Below are 20,625 nucleotides of genomic sequence, written 5' to 3' on the forward strand. Positions count from 1 at the left end.
TGTATATATATATATATCTCAATTTGTCTTGATAAGATATTTACAGTGTACTTTTAGCTTTAATTACCAGGAACAATTCCCAGCTGCTCCTGGTTTGTGTTTTCACACCTGGTGTGGATTCATTATTTATTATGTGTTAAATCACAAATTACTGTGTGAAAATTCTTAAATTCAGCTCCACATCGAGTCTCAGTTTGTGTTAATTACAACTTTCTTAAATTTAGACCAGAGTTTGGTCTGTTTTGAAGAAGAAAATGTGGCTTAATTCTAATTGAGCAGTTTTTACAGTGCAGGTGTAAAATTCACTATCACAGATTGGTTTGTGTGGAAATAACACATTTCTGAATATTTGACCTGTTTTGTTGAAAGTGATTGGATTTACACTGTAAAAACAGCCCAACCAGAAATAAGACAAATATTCTTACATTTATTTATTTACAAGAATCTGGAAATTGTGTGTGAATACATATTTCGAGGCTAGAATATTTAAAAGTAGTGTTTGAGTCGCCTTAAAACGAGGAAAAACTGGCCAAGTTGTACTTATTTTCTTGATTGAGCTGTTTAAGAATTTAAATGTCTTATATTTGTACGCAGAAATTCTACGTATACACTGTAAAAACACATTCATAAACCAATATTCTTAAATTGAAATAAAGTTTCTTCTTTTAGTGTCAGCAACTGTAACTTTGCTTAATTTAACCTTTAAAACAAGATTGCACTGCAAAAATAGATTTAGATTTTTGAGTAAAATAAGCTTCGTTTCTTTTGGTAAATTGTTCCTATTTTTTTCAAGTTTTAGAGAAAATATCAAAATTGGTTTAAATATTTAACACCTGGTTTGTGAGTCAATTACAGAAGTAAAATTCACAAACACAGAATTCTAAGGTATAAATACTTGAATCAAGACCAAAAACTAACTAATAAGCTAAAAATTCTTACATGGTGCACAACTTTTTGTGTGTGTGTGTGTGTGTGTGTGTGTGTGTGTGTGTGTGTGTGTGTGCGTGCGTGTGTGTTATAATGTAATCTCGTGGAGAGGAGACTCTTACAATTAAAGTTTATGGAGCTGCGATAGTTTGGCGCTTCTCATTTCTTCTTCGTTGAAAGTTTTAAATGCGATGTAATTGAGAAGAGCGTCTTTGCGTGCAGACATAATTATAGTATGCAAATGATCCGGCTGTTTACGACTGTAACCCCCACCCACCCACACACACACACACACACACAGAGAGGAACCCCCCCCCGGGGGCCACTGAGCGTTGGTTTGGTCCACCGCTGCAGGAGACGACGTTGACTCCGCTGAACTCGGCCTGTCAATAATTATTCCAGTTTCCTGACAGAGTCACAGGAGGGCAGCTACACACTTCCTCGCCTCCATCCTTTAATTGGCTTTTACAGCTCGAGCTGACATTGTCGTGTCGAGACAGACAGACAGAGACAGACAGACAGACAGACAGACAGACAGACAGACAGACAGACAGAGAGAGACAGATGGAGAGAGAGACAGACAGATTTAGAGAGAGAGCACCTTTGTTTGTGGATTAGATTCAATGTCACGGTCAAAATGAACGACAACAGTGAAGGAAACTGAGAGAAAAGTGTCAACGATGAACTGATGTTTACACTGGATCAGTCTGGTCTGGTTTAGTTTGGTTTGGTTTGGTTTAGTTCAAACGTTTTTGGGGTTTTTTGTGTTTCCATGAAGAAAAGAACCACAATAACAAGCACCAAGAGTTCCATTTTTTGGCACCTTTTTCAGTTTAGGTCAGGGTGACCAAAATGTCCTCACTTTGACCAAAATGTCCTCACTTTGACCAAAATGTCCTCACTTTGACCAAAATGTCCTCACTTTGACCAAAATTTGTCCTCGTCTAGATTCATTTTGACAAAATGTCTTCTCGTAACTCAAATATCCTCAATTAGAAAAAATGTCCTCACTTTGGCAAAATGTCTTCAGTTAGACAAGATGTCCTGTTAGATGAGATTAAAATGATTGATTGCTGAATGACTATTGCTGACTATTATGATGGTGAATTTCAAGTCATTCCGAGATACTTTTTGTTTTCGAGAAGAAAGTCAGCTCACTGTCAAAGAGCATCAGGGTAAATTGATCATTTCCTGAATTTCAAAAATTCATGAAAATTATTCCTTAAAGGTACAATATGTAGTATTTATGGGTTTATATAACCCAAAATCCACTTTTTTATACATATGTGCTCCTGCATTGTCTAGTCGCTGTATAATAGTTTTTGTTTCATTTTCGTAGTGTTTCAAAAAGTCATGTAAAATAACACGGTCGCGGGCCGCGGTTGCATAGCCACTGTTAGCAGAGAGACGCCATGTTTCTACCGGAGCCTGTAAGGACAAACGCGAGAGAACAAATCAAGCGTCGCTTTACTTGTAGCAGGAAGTCCCGCCTCCTCTCTCTCCGCTCCGTCTGCTACGGCCGCGGTAGCTCCGCCCTCTCCCTCGCCTCACGAAACCTCATCTGCTGACACGGAGAAAGACGACGAGGACGACATTTGACCGGCTGAGGACACTGTAGCGCTCAGGGAAGAGAGGGGGTGAGCAGAGGAGCAGTTCTTTGTTGTAAATTTCAGCCTCTCCTCTAGATGGCACTATAAACTACTTACTTCACCTTTAAGAGATTTGCAAATATTTTCAACGGATCCTTGTTCTGGGTGATGTTGACTATTATGATGGTAAATTTCAAGTCATTCCGAGATACTTTTTGTTCTGCGAACAAAACCGTGAAGAAGCAAAAACACTTTGACTTTATTTCTGTAAATATGAGTTTATTTTCTCTTCTTCTCTGTCAGCGTTTGTTTGTAGAAGATCTACTTAACACTGAAGCGCTAATGTGTTTTCTCTTGTTTTGTTCTGTGTGTGTGTGTGTGTGTGTGTGTGTGTGTGTGTGTGTGTGTGTGTGTGTGTGTGCGTGTGTGTGGGCGAGTGTGTGTTAAGATGTTCTCGTGTAAATGTACGAACAGTTTATGCATAAATCTGCTCTCAGACTGAGTGTAAATATGAACTCTGTGTTCTTCACCTTTTGATGAACACAAGAATAAAGTAGTTATTGTGCTTTTAAATAACACTTAAAGATGTTTACTGTGGCCCATTTATAATAAACATAAACAGTATCTGTGCTTGTATAAGTTTAAGTACAGGTTTGAAGGTAAACAGCATTTAATTTATGGGTTAGATTAAATCAATTTAAAAATCAAATTGATTTTAATTTAAATTAAAATCAATTTAATTTATGGGTGATTAAAATTAAATTGATGATTTAAATCATTAAATCATCAAATCCATTAAAACTCTAGGACAGGTTTGTTCAAATACCAATGGTGCGAAATCGCCAAAAAAGTGAACTTTCAATCCAAAATGGCGGCCTTCCTGTTGGGTTTGGATCATGGTCATAATGTCATTTTTTCTTCACCTTGACCTTCTATGCACATATACCAATTTTCATGCACGCTCAAGAAACATGCTGCTCTAAAAAAAAAAATTGGGGGGGTGTTAGACGTGAATTTTCACCAGGTCTGATGAAAGGCCTCAAAAACACAATTCATTTGGAGGAAAAATTATAATAATAATTCCTTCATTTTCAACCTTGAAGTGAAGTATCCTCATTAAAAATATGTTTTTTATGTTCTTCACATAAAATAATCCAAGGTTAATGAGGCTGAGGTTGAAAAAAAAAATAAAAATAGCATAATTTTTCTCACAGAAAACATTAAACTGAAAACAACATTCAAAATTGGTCATTTTTAAAAAAAATTACTGTCATTTTTAAATTTTGCCAATAAAAAAAGACATTTTCTCACCTGAATTCTCATTAAGTTCATGCAGAAATTCATTTTAAAGCCGCTTTGTTCCAAATGTCATCTTTACAGGACATTTGCAGTGTATTTTAACTTAAAGAAGTACATCCTGATAAGATTATTTCCTCAGCTCTTTTAACCGCCTACTTTTGAACGGATTATTGACTTAATCTCCGCGTTAATCCACGTAGGCAGTCGTCAGTTATTGTTGTTATTATTATTATTGTAGGTGAAGTCGTTAAAAAAACCCTGCGACAGTCTTTCCCTCCCTCACAATTTTCAGTAAAAGAAATATCTTTGGCAGACGTGCTGCGCTGCCAACGATAAAGGAAAAGGAGTGTTGTTAAATAAATAAATTCTCTCTGGGGGTTTGTGTGAATTCTCTCACACGGTGAAACCACCCGGCGTTTGTCTTTGTGAGAGAAAGAGCTTCAGCCGCCGCGTAAAAACCACCGAAACACAGACGATAACTGTGTTCCTGTCCCGTCTTCATCTGCCTTTAATGTTGTTTTGGTGAATAAAAAAAAACGCTCACGGTTTGTTTTTCTCAGTCCAGTGAAACACAGTCAGACTCCGTGTTATTCTGTCACTGCTGATTAAATGTGATCCTGACACAAAAAAAAACCTCCCGCTGCTTTAAATATTCCGTTATCTCTGGAAATAAAAACGTATCAGAGTTTGATCCGTGCTGACTTTATAGCGGCGTGGATTTATGCAGATTTTACACCTTGATTTAAATGTTTCTTTATTTAAAATGTTCTTTCTAGAGCACATTTAAAAACAACCAAGGTTTGTGCTTGAAAACATCAAATCAATTAAAACTCTAGGACAGGTTCGTTCAAATACCATTGGTGCGAAATCGCCAAAAATCGCCAAAAAGTGAACTTTCAATCCAAAATGGCGGCCTTCCTGTTGGGTTTGGATCATGGTCATAATGTAATTTTTTCTTTATCTTGACCTTCTCTGCACATATACCAATTTTCATGCACGCTCAAGAAACATGCTGCTCTTCTGTTTTTCGACACACATTCACCGAAACCATTTTTAGACGTGAATTTTCACCAGGTCTGATGAAAGACCTCAAAAACACAATTCATTTGGAGGTAAAATAATAACTAATAAGTAAAACCTTAAAATAGTGATATTATTAGAACCGGGTTGATCCTGAAGTGAAGGCCAAAGAGAAGAGTTCGGTCTTTTCTAACATCATTTTTAATTTCCATTTCCATTAAGTTTAGATGCAGCTCCAGAAAATAAAATATACCCCGACTTTTTAGTCTAAACTAAAATCAGCCTGAACAAAAACAAATCTATAATAAATATTTTGTGTATTTTTTAAGTTACGTACTGCAGCTTTAAAATCCATGTTTGATTTCTTGTGTTTGTATGAGAGTGAGGACATTTTGTCTTTTCCTCACAAGTTTAAAGGGATTTTTTTTGAGGTTAAGACCTGGTTTAAGGGTTAACTTTAGGGTTTAGTTGTGATGGTGAAGGTTAGGGTTAGTCCACATGTTTCTGGTCTTTGTTGGACCCTGTTAGTCTACATGACTCTGTTGGACCCTGTTAGTCTACATGTTTCTGGTCTTTGTTGGACCCTGTTAGTCTACGTGTCTTTGGACTCTGTTGGACCCTGTTAGTCTACGTGTCTTTGGACTCTGTTGGACCCTGTTAGTCCACATGTCTCTGGATATTTTTTTTTTTTGTTCTTCACATGAAAGAATCCAAGGCTAATGAGACTAAACAAATACCTAGCATACTTTTTTTCTCACAGCAAACATTAAAGAAGTGTTAAACTCAATCAGTTCATGAATTAATCACATATTTATCTATTTTTCTGAGTAAAAATATAACGATTGAACCGTTTTTAGACAGAATTCATGACGAGCTAACTTAATCTGTTCATCTGTTCACTGACGAGCTAACTCCTGTTAGCGTGAATTTAGCTGAGCCATCGTGCGCGTGTGTGTGTGTGTGTGTGCGTGTGTGTGTGTGTGTGAGACAAACTTCCACTTTACTTTTTCTTTTATAAATTTGACATGTGCTTTTTTAAATATTTCATCAATTTCGCCGCAGGCTCCTTCAAAACAAGTTGAGTTCAGGGATATATATTCATGCTGTTTTTGTATCAGATGATTTTGCTGTGGGCACAATGTGGAGGAAAGAGAAAATAATAAAATAAAATGAAATAAAAACCCTCCGTGAACACCGGCTCAGTGAGGAGGGAGAACACTGTGGATATAAAGACTCAAATTAGCCACAGACGGAGCTGCAACCACAGAAATGTGGATATTTTTCAGTTTTTCTTACACTATAGTTGTTGTAAACACGTTTATGTGTCAATTCATGTACAATATATACAGTTTATATCAAATAAACCATGATATACTGTTAGTGAGGGGCTTCTATTCCACATAAGTTAACCTATGTTATTAAAATATTGGGAAGTATGTCCCGGTAAGTCCGTTGAGTAAATGTTTTAATATATATGGCGTTTGTTTGATACTAGTAACATCTTATTCTTCATCTTACTGTCATTTCCAGCTTAATAATAATAATAATAATAATAACAGTAATAACATAGTAATAATGTAGTAATAACATAGTAATAATATAGTAATAACATAGTAATAACAATGCAAACTCAAAGGTCAGACTGGGATCTGAGTGTGGCCCTTTTCTTTCTTTCTACTTTTATCTGGAAAATAAACATTGACGTGATTCAGCAAATTAAAGATTTTAGTTTTTAATCGCGGTGAAGTGGCACACTTCACACTTTAGCGTTTGCGCTACAAACTTCTGGAGTTCTTCACATTCCCTGGGTTTTTGTTTTTTTTGCGATTCTGAAGATCTCACCGCACAGAACTCGCGATTTGTCATGTCTAACGCGCCGCGGGATCGTTTTGTACAATTTTGTGACGCGATGGGAGCGCTAGCCGTCACTGTGTTTTAACTAGTGCTAGCGTGTAACGCGTTTCCACGACGACTTATCGGGAAAAGTCGCACGTGACGTCATGTTTACGTGCCGCGGCACCGGAGTCCAGGCACCGTTTACCAGTTAGCTCCGTTAGCTCCATTAGCTGTGTTAGCTGCGTTAGCTCCTTTAGCGCTGTTAGCTCCTTTAGCGCCGTTAGCGCGCCTACAGTGGAACTGGAGCGGTCTGTTTATTAAACGTAAAGAGCATTGGCCTCTGTTTTTAAAGTTTAGCGTTACTTTAGAGACTCATTTTAACAATCTGGAGTCACGTGAACATGCGTCACGCGTGTGTCTTTTTACGCTCAGTCGTCATGGAAACGCGCCGTGCGTTGACGTGCGCTAACGTCGACGCCGTTAAACCGCCGCAACGTAACAAAACTTTTCACCGTCGACCAAAGAATTGTTGAGACGAACGAAAGCGGAGAAACCGTCGTCTTGTGTCGTTTCACAACAGCGACACAAGACGGCGGTTTCCACGAGAGAGTCTGTGCGTTGACGTTTTTTTATGTCAACTTGTCGCGCGACAAATCCTCGTGAACGCAGGCGATCGAGTCACTGAGGTCGGACGAGGCAAACGTTCTGTCGCCGACATTTTCTCCAAAGCCAGAAAAGTCAGACGCGTCACTTTAATTTATCTCCGTTAACAGGAATTCTTATCGTCATCGGTTGAAGCTCGCGGCGTTAGCTGATGCTGATGCTGATGCTGATGCTGATGCTGCTGCTGCTGCTGATCCACTGGGCTCTATCATGGTTATTATTGAAGGATGGCTTTTTACACCCGTCACCACAGGCGTGTTCCCTTCAACAGTGAAATCGATACATCTAAAGGCAAATCTGAAATCGCTGCTACGTCCTCACAAAACTACCCAGAATCCTCCTCAGAGTGAACGATATAGAGAGAGAACCAAACCAGAAATCAGCTGCATCTCAGCTGCTGTTTTCACGTCTTTAGGTTTTTCCTGTCGGTGTGTGATTTACACGACAGGTTTCTGTCTGCTTCTGCAGAAGCACCGGAGGGAGCAGAGACCATGAAAAGGTCATAAAACTCCCCGAGCGCTGCAGACAACTGAACCTTTTCATTTCCTGCCGTTAATTCTCCACCTCGATATAGAAGTCGGAGGGAAAAAACGAAGGAAACGTCGTCACGTGACGGAGAAATGTAAAGAAAAACTGTGGGATTAAACGCTCGGGCGGGAAAACACACAGTTATTTCAATTAAAACGTCGTGCTGATGCTGATGCTGATGCTGCTGATGCTGATGCTGATGCTGCTGATGCTGATGCTGATGCCTTTCATCATCTCCAGGTTCCATTATTTCAGAAAAAGCTTCATTTCATCCTGTGATTGATGCGTCGCTGGCAGCAGCAGCAGCAGCAGCAGCAGCAGAAATAATCTCAGTCTGACTCTGGGTTTTTTCGCACAATAAAAGCTGAAATCAACGCTATTTATTTGTTCAAAGTGTGTTTATGTGACGCCGGGAAAGAAGAATCACCTTTAGTGTCGGGTTAATGCTAATAAATGCTGTAAGAACTAAACATTATGACGTTATTTAATGATGTTATTCAGGTTCATTACACTTTATTCAAGGAAAACAAACAAATTAACTATAATTAAGTATTAATGAAACTTAATTAATGCTCCTTATGCGTCTTATATAAACAAACAGATTCTAAACTCATGAGTTGAATAAGTGTATTTTAAATAACATTAATAAATGTTGTAATAAGCATATTTTTAATGTTATCCAGGATAATTAAGGTATTAATTTATACCTTATTCTTAATGGACGTACCACAGAGGCATTATTTAACTATAATTAACCATTATTAATGCTTCTTTTGTGAGCCTTAAACAACCACACATTTACTAAACTCATTTTTTTTCCCTCTTTACAATACGTGTATATTAATTAAAATTAATAAACGTCATAAATGAACATTTAAATAAGGTAAATTAAGGTAATAATTTATACCTAATCCAATTCATCTGTTAACACAGTAATGACCGTTAAAAATAACTCCTTTCACATTAACTGTTAAAGGACATAACTTTTTCACTATAATTAAGCTTTAAAGGTGCCATATGTAAGAATGTGGCCAAAAACGGTTACTACATTCAATTCAAAAATACCGAGGTCTTTTAGGTTTCGTTTTCTGACGTAACTGGCAACCTGTGGTTGCTCGGCAGCTGAGACTCTACTGACTGCAATGATTTCAAAACATAAACATGATTTGCAGTCTGCAAAATATTTTTTTTAATGCAAATATTTTGTCTGTACTGTTGTTGTTGGTGAGTTCAGTTTGTTATATGAACATTATTCCTGAGTCTCTGTGACATATTAGGAGGATTATATGGCCAGTTGCTTTATTATTTATTGCATAATTGCACCTTTAATTAAGCGTTATTAACATGTATTAATGCTCCTTGTAAGGTCCAGGGGTCAAAACTGGGCAGAAATGTTTTTGTGCAGCCCCCGCGGTCAAGTGGGAGGGAACTGGGCTCGTAAAATGGAGGTTTCACAGGTTGGAATCCTGTGGAGAGTGGAGGTCTGGGCTGTTTGTGAGCAAGGCAGCAATTCTGTGGGAGAATGAAAGTGCTGCACATGGTGTGTGTGTGTGAGTGTGTGAGTTCACTCCTGGTGTCAGAGGCGATTCTAGAGTCTGTAGGGGCCCGAAGCAAAAATTCTCAGGGGGACCTTCCAACCAGTTAAAAAAAAAAATATATATATATATTTTTATTTTTATTTTTTTAAATGAATGAAATAACATTTAATAACAACCTTGTTATTAAAACGTATGTGAACATCTAAATGTAAAGAACAATAAAATACTGTAAATAACTTTTAAAAAAACTATGTAAACTAAGTAAAAAAAATACATTACACTGTAAAGAACCCACATTATAAAACAATATAAATATATAGAACAATAAAATACTGTAAATAACTGAAAAAAACATATATAAACTGAGTAAAAAAGTTATGCATTACACTGTAAATAATCCTCTTCATTTTACAACTTGCAGAACGATAACTTCACACAGGTTAAATTGAGGTGGGGCCCCTTTGGGGGGGGGGGTTTTCTACTGAGATGTCATTGTTTTTTAAGGGGGACGGGGAGGCGGCTGCTCACTGCACATTTCAGTAAAAACAGCCCTCAGGCTCCGAGTGTCGGGGGCCCCCTATGGGCTCGGGGCCCCCAGCAGTTGCCTGCCTTGCCTGTTCACAAGCTGCGCCTCTGTGTGTGTGTGTGTGTGTGTGTGTGAGTTCACTCCTGGTGTGATGGTGTAATAATGACGGGTTAAACGCTGAGGTCACGTTCACCTGCACTAATTGGAGTTTGTGTGTAAAAATAACGGTTTTCTGAATGATTTTATTCCTCTCGTGTGTGTGTGTGTGTGTGTGTGTGTGTGTGTGTGTGTGTGTGTGTGTGTGTGTGTGTGTGTGTGTGTGTGTGTGTGTGTGTGTGTGCTCTGTTGCAAACGAGGTTCACCCTCATGACTGTGTCTCTCTCTCTCTCACAGGAACCTGGAAACAGATCAACGATGGATCGTCTGCTTCTGTCTGTCCTGCTGTGCGCGGCGGCGGCGGCGGCGGCGGCGGACGCTTACAGCTGCCCCGGCCGCTGCATCTGCCAGCACCTGTCGCCCACCCTGACGCTGCTCTGCGCCAAGACGGGTCTGCTGTTCGTGCCGCCGACCATCGACCGCAAGACGGTGGAGCTGCGGCTCACCGACAACTTCATCACCGTCGTCCGCAAGAAAGACTTCCTGAACATGACCAGCCTGGTCCACCTCACGCTGTCGCGCAACACCATCAGCCAGATCGCGCCGCACGCCTTCGCCGGGCTGCGCTCGCTGCGCGCGCTCCACATGGACGGCAACCGCCTGAGCGTGATCAAGAGCGACCACTTCAAGGGCCTGGTCAACCTCAGGCACCTCATCCTGGGCAACAACCAGATCCACCAGGTGGCCGGCACCGCCTTCGACGAGTTCGTCGCCACCATCGAAGACCTGGACCTGTCCAACAACAACCTGCGCGGCCTGCCGTGGGACGCCATCGCCAGGATGGCCAACATCAACACGCTCACGCTGGACCACAACCTGATCGACCACATCGAGGCGGGCACGTTCACGCTGCTCACCAAGCTGGTGCGCCTGGACATGACGTCCAACCGGTTGCAGAAGCTGCCGCCCGACAGCCTCTTCCAGCACGCCCAGGTCCTGTCCGACGCCAAAGTCTCCAGCTCGTCGTCTCTGGTCGTGAGCTTCGGCGGGAACCCCCTCCACTGCAACTGCGAGCTGCTGTGGCTGCGGCGGCTCACGCGGGAGGACGACCTGGAGACCTGCGCCTCGCCGGAGCTCCTCATGGACAAGTACTTCTGGTCCATACAGGAGGAGGAGTTCATCTGCGAGCCGCCGCTGATCACCAAACACCTCGCCACCAAGCCCTACGTCATGGAGGGCCAGGGCGTGACGCTCAAGTGCAAAGCCGTGGGCGACCCGGACCCCAAGATCCACTGGCGCTCGCCGGACGGCAAACTGGTGCACAACAGCTCGCGCACGCTCCTGTACGACAACGGCACCCTGGACATCCTCATCACCACGCTGAAGGACAGCGGCGCGTTCAGCTGCGTGGCGTCCAACGCGGCCGGCATCGCCACCGCCGCCGTGGAGATCGACATGATCCCGCTGCCCTTGTTCGTGAACAACACGGGGCACATGCGCGAGGACCCCGGCCTCTCCGACATCACCACCTCCTCCAAGTCCGGCAACGACACCAAGGGCTACGACAAGCAGGACAGGAGGGTGGTGGTCAGCGAGATGACCTCCTCGTCCGCCGTGATCCGCTGGCCCAGCGAGCGACACATCCCGGGCATCAGGATGTACCAGATCCAGTACAACAGCTCGGCGGACGACACGCTGGTGTACAGGTGAGACGTCTGCACCCGACCGTCTGCCGAAGGTCTGTTACGGCAGATTGACGGATACCAAAGATGCAAAAAAAAGAGGATTAAGTGTGTCCAAAAATAAGCAGCAGGTTGGAGGTGTGGGCGACACACAGAGGAAGAATTCTTTTGCATAAATTAAAATATCATTAACATCAGAATGCACTGTAACGTGCTCTGAATGTATAATGAGTCATTCATATATTCACAGATTATGGTAAACAGTCGGTATATAATCGATCTGATTATTGTCTTAGTTTGACCAAGAAGTGAGTAGAAAATGAAGATAAAATAATTATATTGCATTTTTAATAATGTGAATTTTCTTTTAGCCTTTTCTATATTCGGGTCAGGTCTACAGAGGCGGCCATTTTGGACCGCCATGTGTTTACAGTAGCCCACACCGGACAAAGTTGTGATGCTAACTGAAGGCTACATAGCAAGAGTGAGGTGATATTCAGCTGTAACAGTAAATGTCGCACTATACCTTTAAAGTCAACATGTTAGTCTGACATGCTAACGTGGTTTCGATGACAACACTACGGTGGCCCTGAGGTGCAAAACAAACAAACAAACGCAAATCAAAAAACACAAACGCAAATCAAAAACACAAAAACATTAATTCAAAACGGAAACACAAATCACACAACACAAAAGCAGAAAACACAAAAACATTAAATCACAACGCAAACACAAAAGCAGAAAACATATTTTAACATAGCTTTTGTGTTTGCGTTGTGTGATTTGTGTTTGTGTTTTGCACCTCAGGGCCACCGTACAACACAGAGAAAAACATGGATAAGTCTAGACTGGAGGAGCCTGAATTTAATCTGCCTAAAACGACGTTTTCGTGTAAATGAAGGGAGAAAACGCATTTTATTTTTTTACGATACTTAGCTAGCTGTGTACGTAGCCTAAATATTGTATTCAAGTTTCAGACGTAGAAGATTGTTCTTTATATTAAAATGGACGCTAAAACAGCTCCGAGATTGGTTTTTGAGTAGTAGTAGTTGTCGCCAGATGTCGCCCCCTGGTGGTTCAATCCCAATGTTTGTATACTGGGACAAGGATAGTTACCCCGTAGTGCAGGATTTATAGAAACCAAATATTGTACAAACAAACACTGTATACACAAGGTTGTCTTGAGAGACATAAATATGCCGTTGAGCACTGCCGTGACCATGCCAGACCTGTAGGTGGCAGTGTAACTGGAAGTATAGCTAATCAAAATCCTGAAAAAGAACAACAATGGGAAACTAGATTTTTACCCACATTAGTTTTATATAATATTCGTTTTCAGTGACCTAAAACGAGGTTTTCGCATTTTATTTTCCGATACTTAGCTAGCTGTGTACGTAGCCTAAATATTGTACTCAAGTTACGGACGTAGAAGATTGTTCTTTATATTAAAATGGACGCTAAAATAGCTCCAAGATTCGTGATTTGACTGTACGTGGTGTTGGTTTTTGTGTCATAGTAGTCGTAGTAGCCAGAGGTCGCCCCCTGGTGGCTCCATCCCACTTCCTGGGCATCACTTTCCACAGCAGATTTTTCTAAACAGGCTACGACGACGACAACAGTGCGGAGTGTTATTTGTAGCCATTAGCTGAGTAAATCATTAGCGTCCAGCTCTTTAAACGACCGACTGAGATGTGTTTTTTTTTTCCGCCGTCATTAAAAACATAACGTGACAACAAACAACAACGTGAGGGCCGCGTAGCTTTATTTTCTGTCGTTAGCGAGCGTCTGCGTTAATTGCTTACAAGACAGGAGTTTGTTCTCGGATGCGGTCGTCTAACGATCGGCTCGTCCGCGGCGGTGGAAGCAACTTTCAGATCAATTATTTACGAGCGAAGGAAACAGCAGCAGCAGCACGGCATATACATCCAGACGTTTAAATTATACAACAGTATCAGCTCTTATTGTTCAAAGAAAGACGGCAAATCGTGACATAATTAGATTTTAACACGTCAACGCTGACATTTCAGTGTTGGGGGGAAAAAAGGTCAAGGTGGAGCTTTTCTTTGGAAACTTATTTTACCGAAAGTTTAGCGCAGATATTTTCACAGTGTGACACACAATAATATCACTTATGTACCGAGAAACTATAAATTAGATCACCGCGACACAAAGTCATATCCTGATAAATTTAATCCCGCCGCGTCTCGACCCCCCCGCCGTCAACTAATCGAATCATTTCCTGCTCTTTGACACGTCACGCGCGTTTGTAAAGTCGTCAAAATGTAACGGATTTAATTGAGACGAGAATTCACACGGTTTCGATGCAAAGTTACCAGAATGAGAATCAGAATACTTTGAAAAAACAACACATTGTAAAATGTTTACATTTAACGTGATATAAACATGACAGGAAATACTGCTTACTAAGCGATAGATGACCTTTTAAGTCTTAAGTATAATACTGAAAATATTGAAAATATTGAAAATATTGAAAATGCGCTGTTCCCACAAGGATTATCGTATCCACCTCAAATTTTGTGGAAATATTTAAAACCTAATCTTGATTCAGAGTTGTAAATATCGTGACTTTTTGCGTAACGGTGTTACCATGGTGACGCTGCAAATTCTGCCAGAAAATAGGAAAATTGGACATGACGGCCATCAATTAGCTCCATTTTACATTTCTAGCTCGACTCGGCTCGGTTCTACTCGCGTTACTTTTTTCGATTTTTATCACAACGTGTATAATTTCAAGATTTGCACCTGGATCAACAAATACTTTTAGTTACTCTTTATAAACATAAAGAAAAATACTAGTAGAATACGTGACGTATGTCAGGAGAGAGTATACCGATAAAGTATCTCAATGAATCCCCAATATGCTGAGTCGTGAGTGAAAACCAGCTTTATATAAGTCACTCAATCTGGTTTACCTGATAGCACCACTTCCTTTCAACCTGGCCTTCAAAATAAGAGCCACTGACTTTGGCTTTTTACTACTTCCTCTTTTAGCCAAAACGCTTGGTATTTGGTATTACTGTTGTGATACATTAGAGGTAACAGGAAGTATTAGTCACACTTCGGCGGCCATTTTGAGCCACCATGTTTTTACAGTAGCCCGTAATGGACAAACTGAGCTTCTTCCCGTTTGAGATTTAAAGGCGCCATATGTAAGAATGTGGCCAAAAACAGTTACTACATTCAAATTCAAAATACCGACGTCTTTTAGGTTTCGTTTTGTAACGTAACTGGCAACCCGTGGTTGCTCAGCAGCTGAGACTCTACTGACTGCAATGATTGGTAGACGGCGGTAGGTGGCGCCACATGACGCCAAAACATGATTTCAAAACATAGACATGATTTGCAGTCTGCAAAATATTTTTTTTAATGCAAATATTTTGTCTGTACTGTTGTTGTTGGTGAGTTCAGTTTGTTATATGAACATTATTCCTGAGTCTCTGTGACACATTAGGAGGATTTTATCATTTATTACATAATGCACCTTTAATGCTAACTTTAGGCTACGTTATAGTTCAACAGGTGAGTGACACTTCACACTGTCCCTTCAAGTACGATGCTAATGTTTTGATGTGTTCTGCAGTAACTGACGCAGATCAAATCCGAGCCGCGTTAAAGGATTAAAACGCTGACTTTTGTCAGATATAATGAGTCGCTCTGTCGTATAATTTTCTCATTTGGTTGTTTTGTCTTTAGGTGAAACATTATTACGTGCAGATGATCACATTCTTCCCCCACGGGGCAGAAACGGAACAAGCTAGTAATTACATTAACTCCAGCGATGACCCTCCGTGTTCGTCGTCGTGTAATCACGCCGTCGCCGACACAAACGCGACCTCGGGTTTATCGTAACTGCCGTCGTCGTTGAGCCGGCAGCTGTCGTGTCGTCGCCGCCGTCGTCTCAGTCCGTTGTCGTCTTTCTCTGTCGTTTCAAACACGATGTCGACAGAGCGAGTTCTTATTGGCGTTTTATAACGTGACAGATTCTCTCGCGAGTCGGCTTTAATGGAGTGTGCTGCTTTTTTATGATTATCTGCCAGAGCCGGAGTTTATATTTTAGGGCCCACACACACGAGGAGGAGTTTTGTGCCGTATCATGTTTTTTATCCACATGGAACAGTTAAGAATATTGGAAATATTGAATCGTGCGCTCCACAGGGATTATCGTATCCAGTGCAAATATTGGCTAAATATTTAGAACCTAATGTTGATTTAGAGTCGTAAATATCGTGACGTTTTGCGCAACGGTGTTACCATGGTGACGCTGCAAATTTTGTTGAAATACTGAAAATATTGAAAATGCGCTGTTCCCACAGGGATTATCGTATCCACCTCAAATTTCGGCGAAATATTCAAAATGAAATGTTGATTCAGAGTTGTAAATATTGTGACGTTTTGCGCAACAATGTTACCATGACAACGCTGCAAATTCTGCCAGAAACGCGAAAATTGCTTATCCACGTGTTGAAATACTGAAAATATTGAAAATATTTCCACATGCTTTTCCCACAGGGATTATCGTATCCACCGCAAATTTTGGCGAAATATTAAAACTGAATGTTGATTCAGAGTTGTAAATATCGTGACGTTTTGTGGAATGATGTTACCATGGCGACACTGCAAATTTTGCTAGAAAAACGGAAATTGTCGACGTGTTGAAATACTGAAAATATGGAAAATGCGCTGTTCGCACAGGGATTATCGTATCCACCTCAAATTTCGGCAAAATACTCAAAATGCAATGTTGTGTCTGAGTTGTAAATATCGTGACTTTTTGCGTAACGGTGTTACCGTGGCGACGCTGCAAATTCTGCTAGGAAATTGGAAAATTGGACATGCCGGCCAACGGATGAACAGATACTCATGAAACCTGACACACACGTCAACAGCACAACAACTGCACAAGCCTGATGTGGGTTGCAAGGCAAAATGGCACCACAGCGCCCCCTGGAAAATTTTAAATCAACAGCCCATGTAGCTGAAATTTGACACACTAAAAAAATTAAACATGAGCGCAAAGTGGAAACATCTCAAAACGCCACCCTTGTGTTTTTGTACATGCAAACAATTTAAAAAAAATTTTTTTTTGTGTGATTTCTGTGATTGTATGCATTGTAATGTATATTCTCCAGGTTTGGTGTATATCCCTGTGGCGCCACATACAGGCCTGGCATGTGTACTACAGCCGAGAGTCGTTTTAGGGGTTGTTTATGGTTTTAATGTGTGTCTATCTTCTGTTTCTCTCTCTCTCTCTGCAGAATGATACCGTCCACCAGCAAGAACTTCTTAATCAACGATCTGGCCGCCGGCCGCGAGTACGACCTCTGCGTGCTGGCGGTCTACGACGACGGCATCACGTCGCTGACGGCCACGCGCGTGGTCGGCTGCGTGCAGTTCCACACGGCCAGCGAGGTCAGCCAGTGTCGCTTCCCGCACAGCCAGTTCCTGGGAGGCACCATGATCATCATCATCGGCGGCATAATCGTGGCCTCGGTGCTGGTGTTCATCATCATCCTGATGATCCGCTACAAGGCGTACAGCGGCCCGGAGGACGCCAAGGCCAAGGTCAGCTCCAGCACGCACTCGCAGACCAACGGCAGCCAGCAGCGGCTGCGGCGCTCCGCCTCCAAGCAGCCGTCGGACGAGGGGGGCGGCCAGCGCGAGGCCCCGGCGCCCAAAGAGTGCACGGCCATGGTGCTGCGCGTGCACGACGAGAAGAGGGAGGAGCCGGGCGGCGCCGCCGCCGCCACCACCACCGCCGTCCTGGAGGTGGAGCTGCCTCCGCTGACGGCGGACCGGATGAAGAGGAGGACCAGCCTGGACGCCCACTGCTCCGGTCCGCCGTCCGAGGACACGCAGACGGACAGCAGCCTGACGGGCTCCACCATGTCGCTGTGCCTCATCGGCGCCAAGGAGGCCAAGGACAAGAAGAGCGCCCTGGCCAACGTGGGCCTGCTGCCCAACGAGCTGGCACGAACTAGGCACCGGTTCTCCTTCGACGGCGGCGACTACTCCATATTCCAGAGCCACAGTTACCCGCGCCGGGCGAGGACGAGGTGGCACAAGTCCACCAACCAGCTCGACGCGGAGTCGTCGTCGTCGCCGCTCGCCAACCGCGGGGTCACGTTCAGCAGCACCGAGTGGATGCTGGAGAGCACGGTCTGAGCGCCGCGAGCGACGCACATTCGTTCCGATTAAACGCAAGCACATTCACGTACGTACACCCGGGGCGGCGGGCGGGGGGGAGCGGCTAATGCTGCGTTCCAGAGCCCATCAAAACAAATGGGATGTGGGACTTATTCTACCTGGATTGTACTAGCTCCTACTTCGAAGCGTTCCAGCGATTGAAGTCGAATGTTTGAGAAAAACGGACGGATCGCCGCGCTTTAGATTTATGTTTGAAGAGGCGTTTTGACTGTCCGTGAGTGTACTACTTTTACCGTAGCCCTACTTACTTTTACCGTAGCCCTACATATCTTCATGCGATAAAACTGCTGTGTTTAAAACAAGTCTACACACAGAAAAGTAAAGTTGATAGCCTATTCGTGTGACTCCGTGGGCGCCGCCATTATCCTCCGACGTCATTTTGGTGAAGTCGGGGTTAGGTCAATCAGCCCCGACTTCGCGAGTACGAGGTCCCACACTTCGACAGGTATTCCAGTGCACTTTTTTCTAGTTGGAGGTCGGATAAGTCCCACGTCCAACTGTTTTGGACGGTTCTCTGGAACGCAGCATAACTGTCCTGCCATTCTCCTGCCTCCTCGTCATAATCCCAGATTAGGGCCGTGTCCTGTCTTTTTACGCAGCAGTGCCTTATTCTGAAAATGGAGGACGCTGCTCACTGTTTTCTCTCTCTCTCTTTCATCCGATCCCCGGGGGGGGGAAGCATTGTCACTTTGGATTGATTTTTATTCATTTTTTTTTCTTCTTCTTCTTCTTCCCCCGTGACGCGCCAAAGGGAGGCGTGGCCTGTGGATGTACGTAATTGTTTGTTTGTTTTTTTAAAGAAAAAAAAAACACATATAAAACAACTGTAGGTATCCTGTTATGTCAATCATGTTTTGTTTTTCTTTCAAAAAGAGAGTCGATGAATTTAAAAAAAAAAAATTAAAAAAACTTTTGCACAGAAGACACGAGATACGAGGACAAGTATCACCCACCAGTCTATACAATAATAATAATGATGATGATTAAAATAATAATAATAATAATTAAAAAAAAGAGTTTTACACACAGTTTGTAATGTTAGAGTAGAGAGAGGACGGACGGAGGGACGGGGACAGACGGAGAGGACGGACCAGAGACACAGTGTCCTCTCCCACAGTCGGACTTTTACCGTGTTACATAGATGTTGTTCCAGATGTGACTGTATATTATTATTCAGTTCTGTATCTGGCTGGTCTAGATCAACGACAACAAAAAAAAGAAGAAGAAGAAGACGAAGAAAAGACGACAAACAAACAAACAAACAAACAAACAAACGAGCGAAAGAGCGGAAAACAAAAAAAAGAGACATATATAAGTATATTAAAACATTGGTGTATGTGTACTAACTATGTAAAGTAAGCGAGTCATACGTCACATGACTTTTTACAAAGCATTCGGGCGTCGGCCGCAAGTTTTTACATTAAAAACCTGTGTCATCGCACCAACGCCACGCTGTCCACGCCTGCTTTGTGTGTGTGTGTTCTTGTACTTGTGGCATACTGAGGACCACTGAGGGTTTTTAACCAACAAAGTGAGGTCATTTTTACGAAGTGAGGACATCACTTTGTTTACTTCCTTAGGTTGTAAACATGCTTTACTCTGTTTTTAACAGAGCTCCTCATTTTGGTACAAAAATCCGTTTTCCAGTCCAGGTGTTTCACTCACGTTTTGCTCTGGGGCTCCACCTGCAGACATGTTATGGTACTGCAACCAGTAGTTCTTTATAGATGTCATTCATGAAGTAGATATTTGTAATTGTGTTGAGTTATAAAGTGGAAATGCTGGTCCAAAAAATTTTGTTCAAAAATGTTTCCAACTTTTGGATGACATAGTGTAGTATGACATAGACGTTTTTGTCAAATTTTGGACCAAAATTTTTTTGTCAAATTTTTTTTCCAAATTTTGGATGACATGAAATCACTTCCTTAGGCTGCTATAACATGCTTTTCTCAATTTGTCCAAAAAAAAATCTAATTTTGGATGACATAGTGTAGTATGAGGTTTTTGTCAAATTTTGGACCAAAAATTGTTGGTCAAATTTCTTTTTCAAATTTTGGACGACAGTATAGTATGACGTTTTTGTCAAATTTTGGACCAAAAATTTTTGGTCAAATTTTCTTTTTTTAATTTTGGATGACAGTGTAGTATGACGTTTTTGTCAAATTTTGGGTACAATTATTTTTTTAAAAATTTTGGACGACATAGTATAGTATGACGTTTTTGTCAAATTTTGGACCAAAAATTGTTGGTCAATTTTTTTTTTAATTTTGGACGACATAGTATAGTATGAAGTTTTTGTCAAATTTTGGGTACATTTTTTTTTTTTTCAAATTTTGGACGACAGTATAGTATGACATTTTTGTCAAATTTTGGACCAAAAATTTTTGGTCAAATTTTATTTTTAAAATTTGGACGACATAGTGTAGTATGACGTCTTTGTCAAATTTTGGATGACATGGTGTAGTATGACATTTCTGTGAAATTTTGGGTACAATTTTTTTTTTTTAATTTTGGACGACATAGTATAGTATGACGTTTTTGTCAAATTTTGGACCAAAAATTGCTGGTCAAAAATGTTTTCATTTTTTGGACGACATAGTATAGTATGACGGTATTGTCAAATTTTGGACCAAGTAGATATTTGTCATTGTCAATTGTTGATTTATAAAGTGGAAATGCTGTTCCTAACCCAGTCC

General features: G+C 41.6%; 1 protein-coding gene across 1 annotated transcript in view; it reads left to right on the forward strand.

Annotated features, from left to right (window-relative positions):
* lrfn1 (leucine rich repeat and fibronectin type III domain containing 1) overlaps positions 1–17,887 on the forward strand; it is a gene marked incomplete at its 3' end in the record, with an annotated part of 40,539 nt that extends 22,652 nt beyond the window's left edge. The window contains exons 2-3 of the mRNA XM_083887108.1: positions 10,320–11,728; positions 16,981–17,887. Of these exons, the coding sequence (XP_083743234.1) occupies positions 10,341–11,728; positions 16,981–17,887 (2,295 nt within the window). The 5' untranslated portion in view covers positions 10,320–10,340. The remainder of the gene's footprint in view (positions 1–10,319; positions 11,729–16,980) is intronic.
* Between the last annotated feature and the right edge of the window lie 2,738 nt (positions 17,888–20,625).

Source organism: Microchirus variegatus (assembly GCF_963457635.1).
Source record: "Microchirus variegatus genome assembly, chromosome: 3".
Taxonomy (NCBI): domain Eukaryota; kingdom Metazoa; phylum Chordata; class Actinopteri; order Pleuronectiformes; family Soleidae; genus Microchirus; species Microchirus variegatus.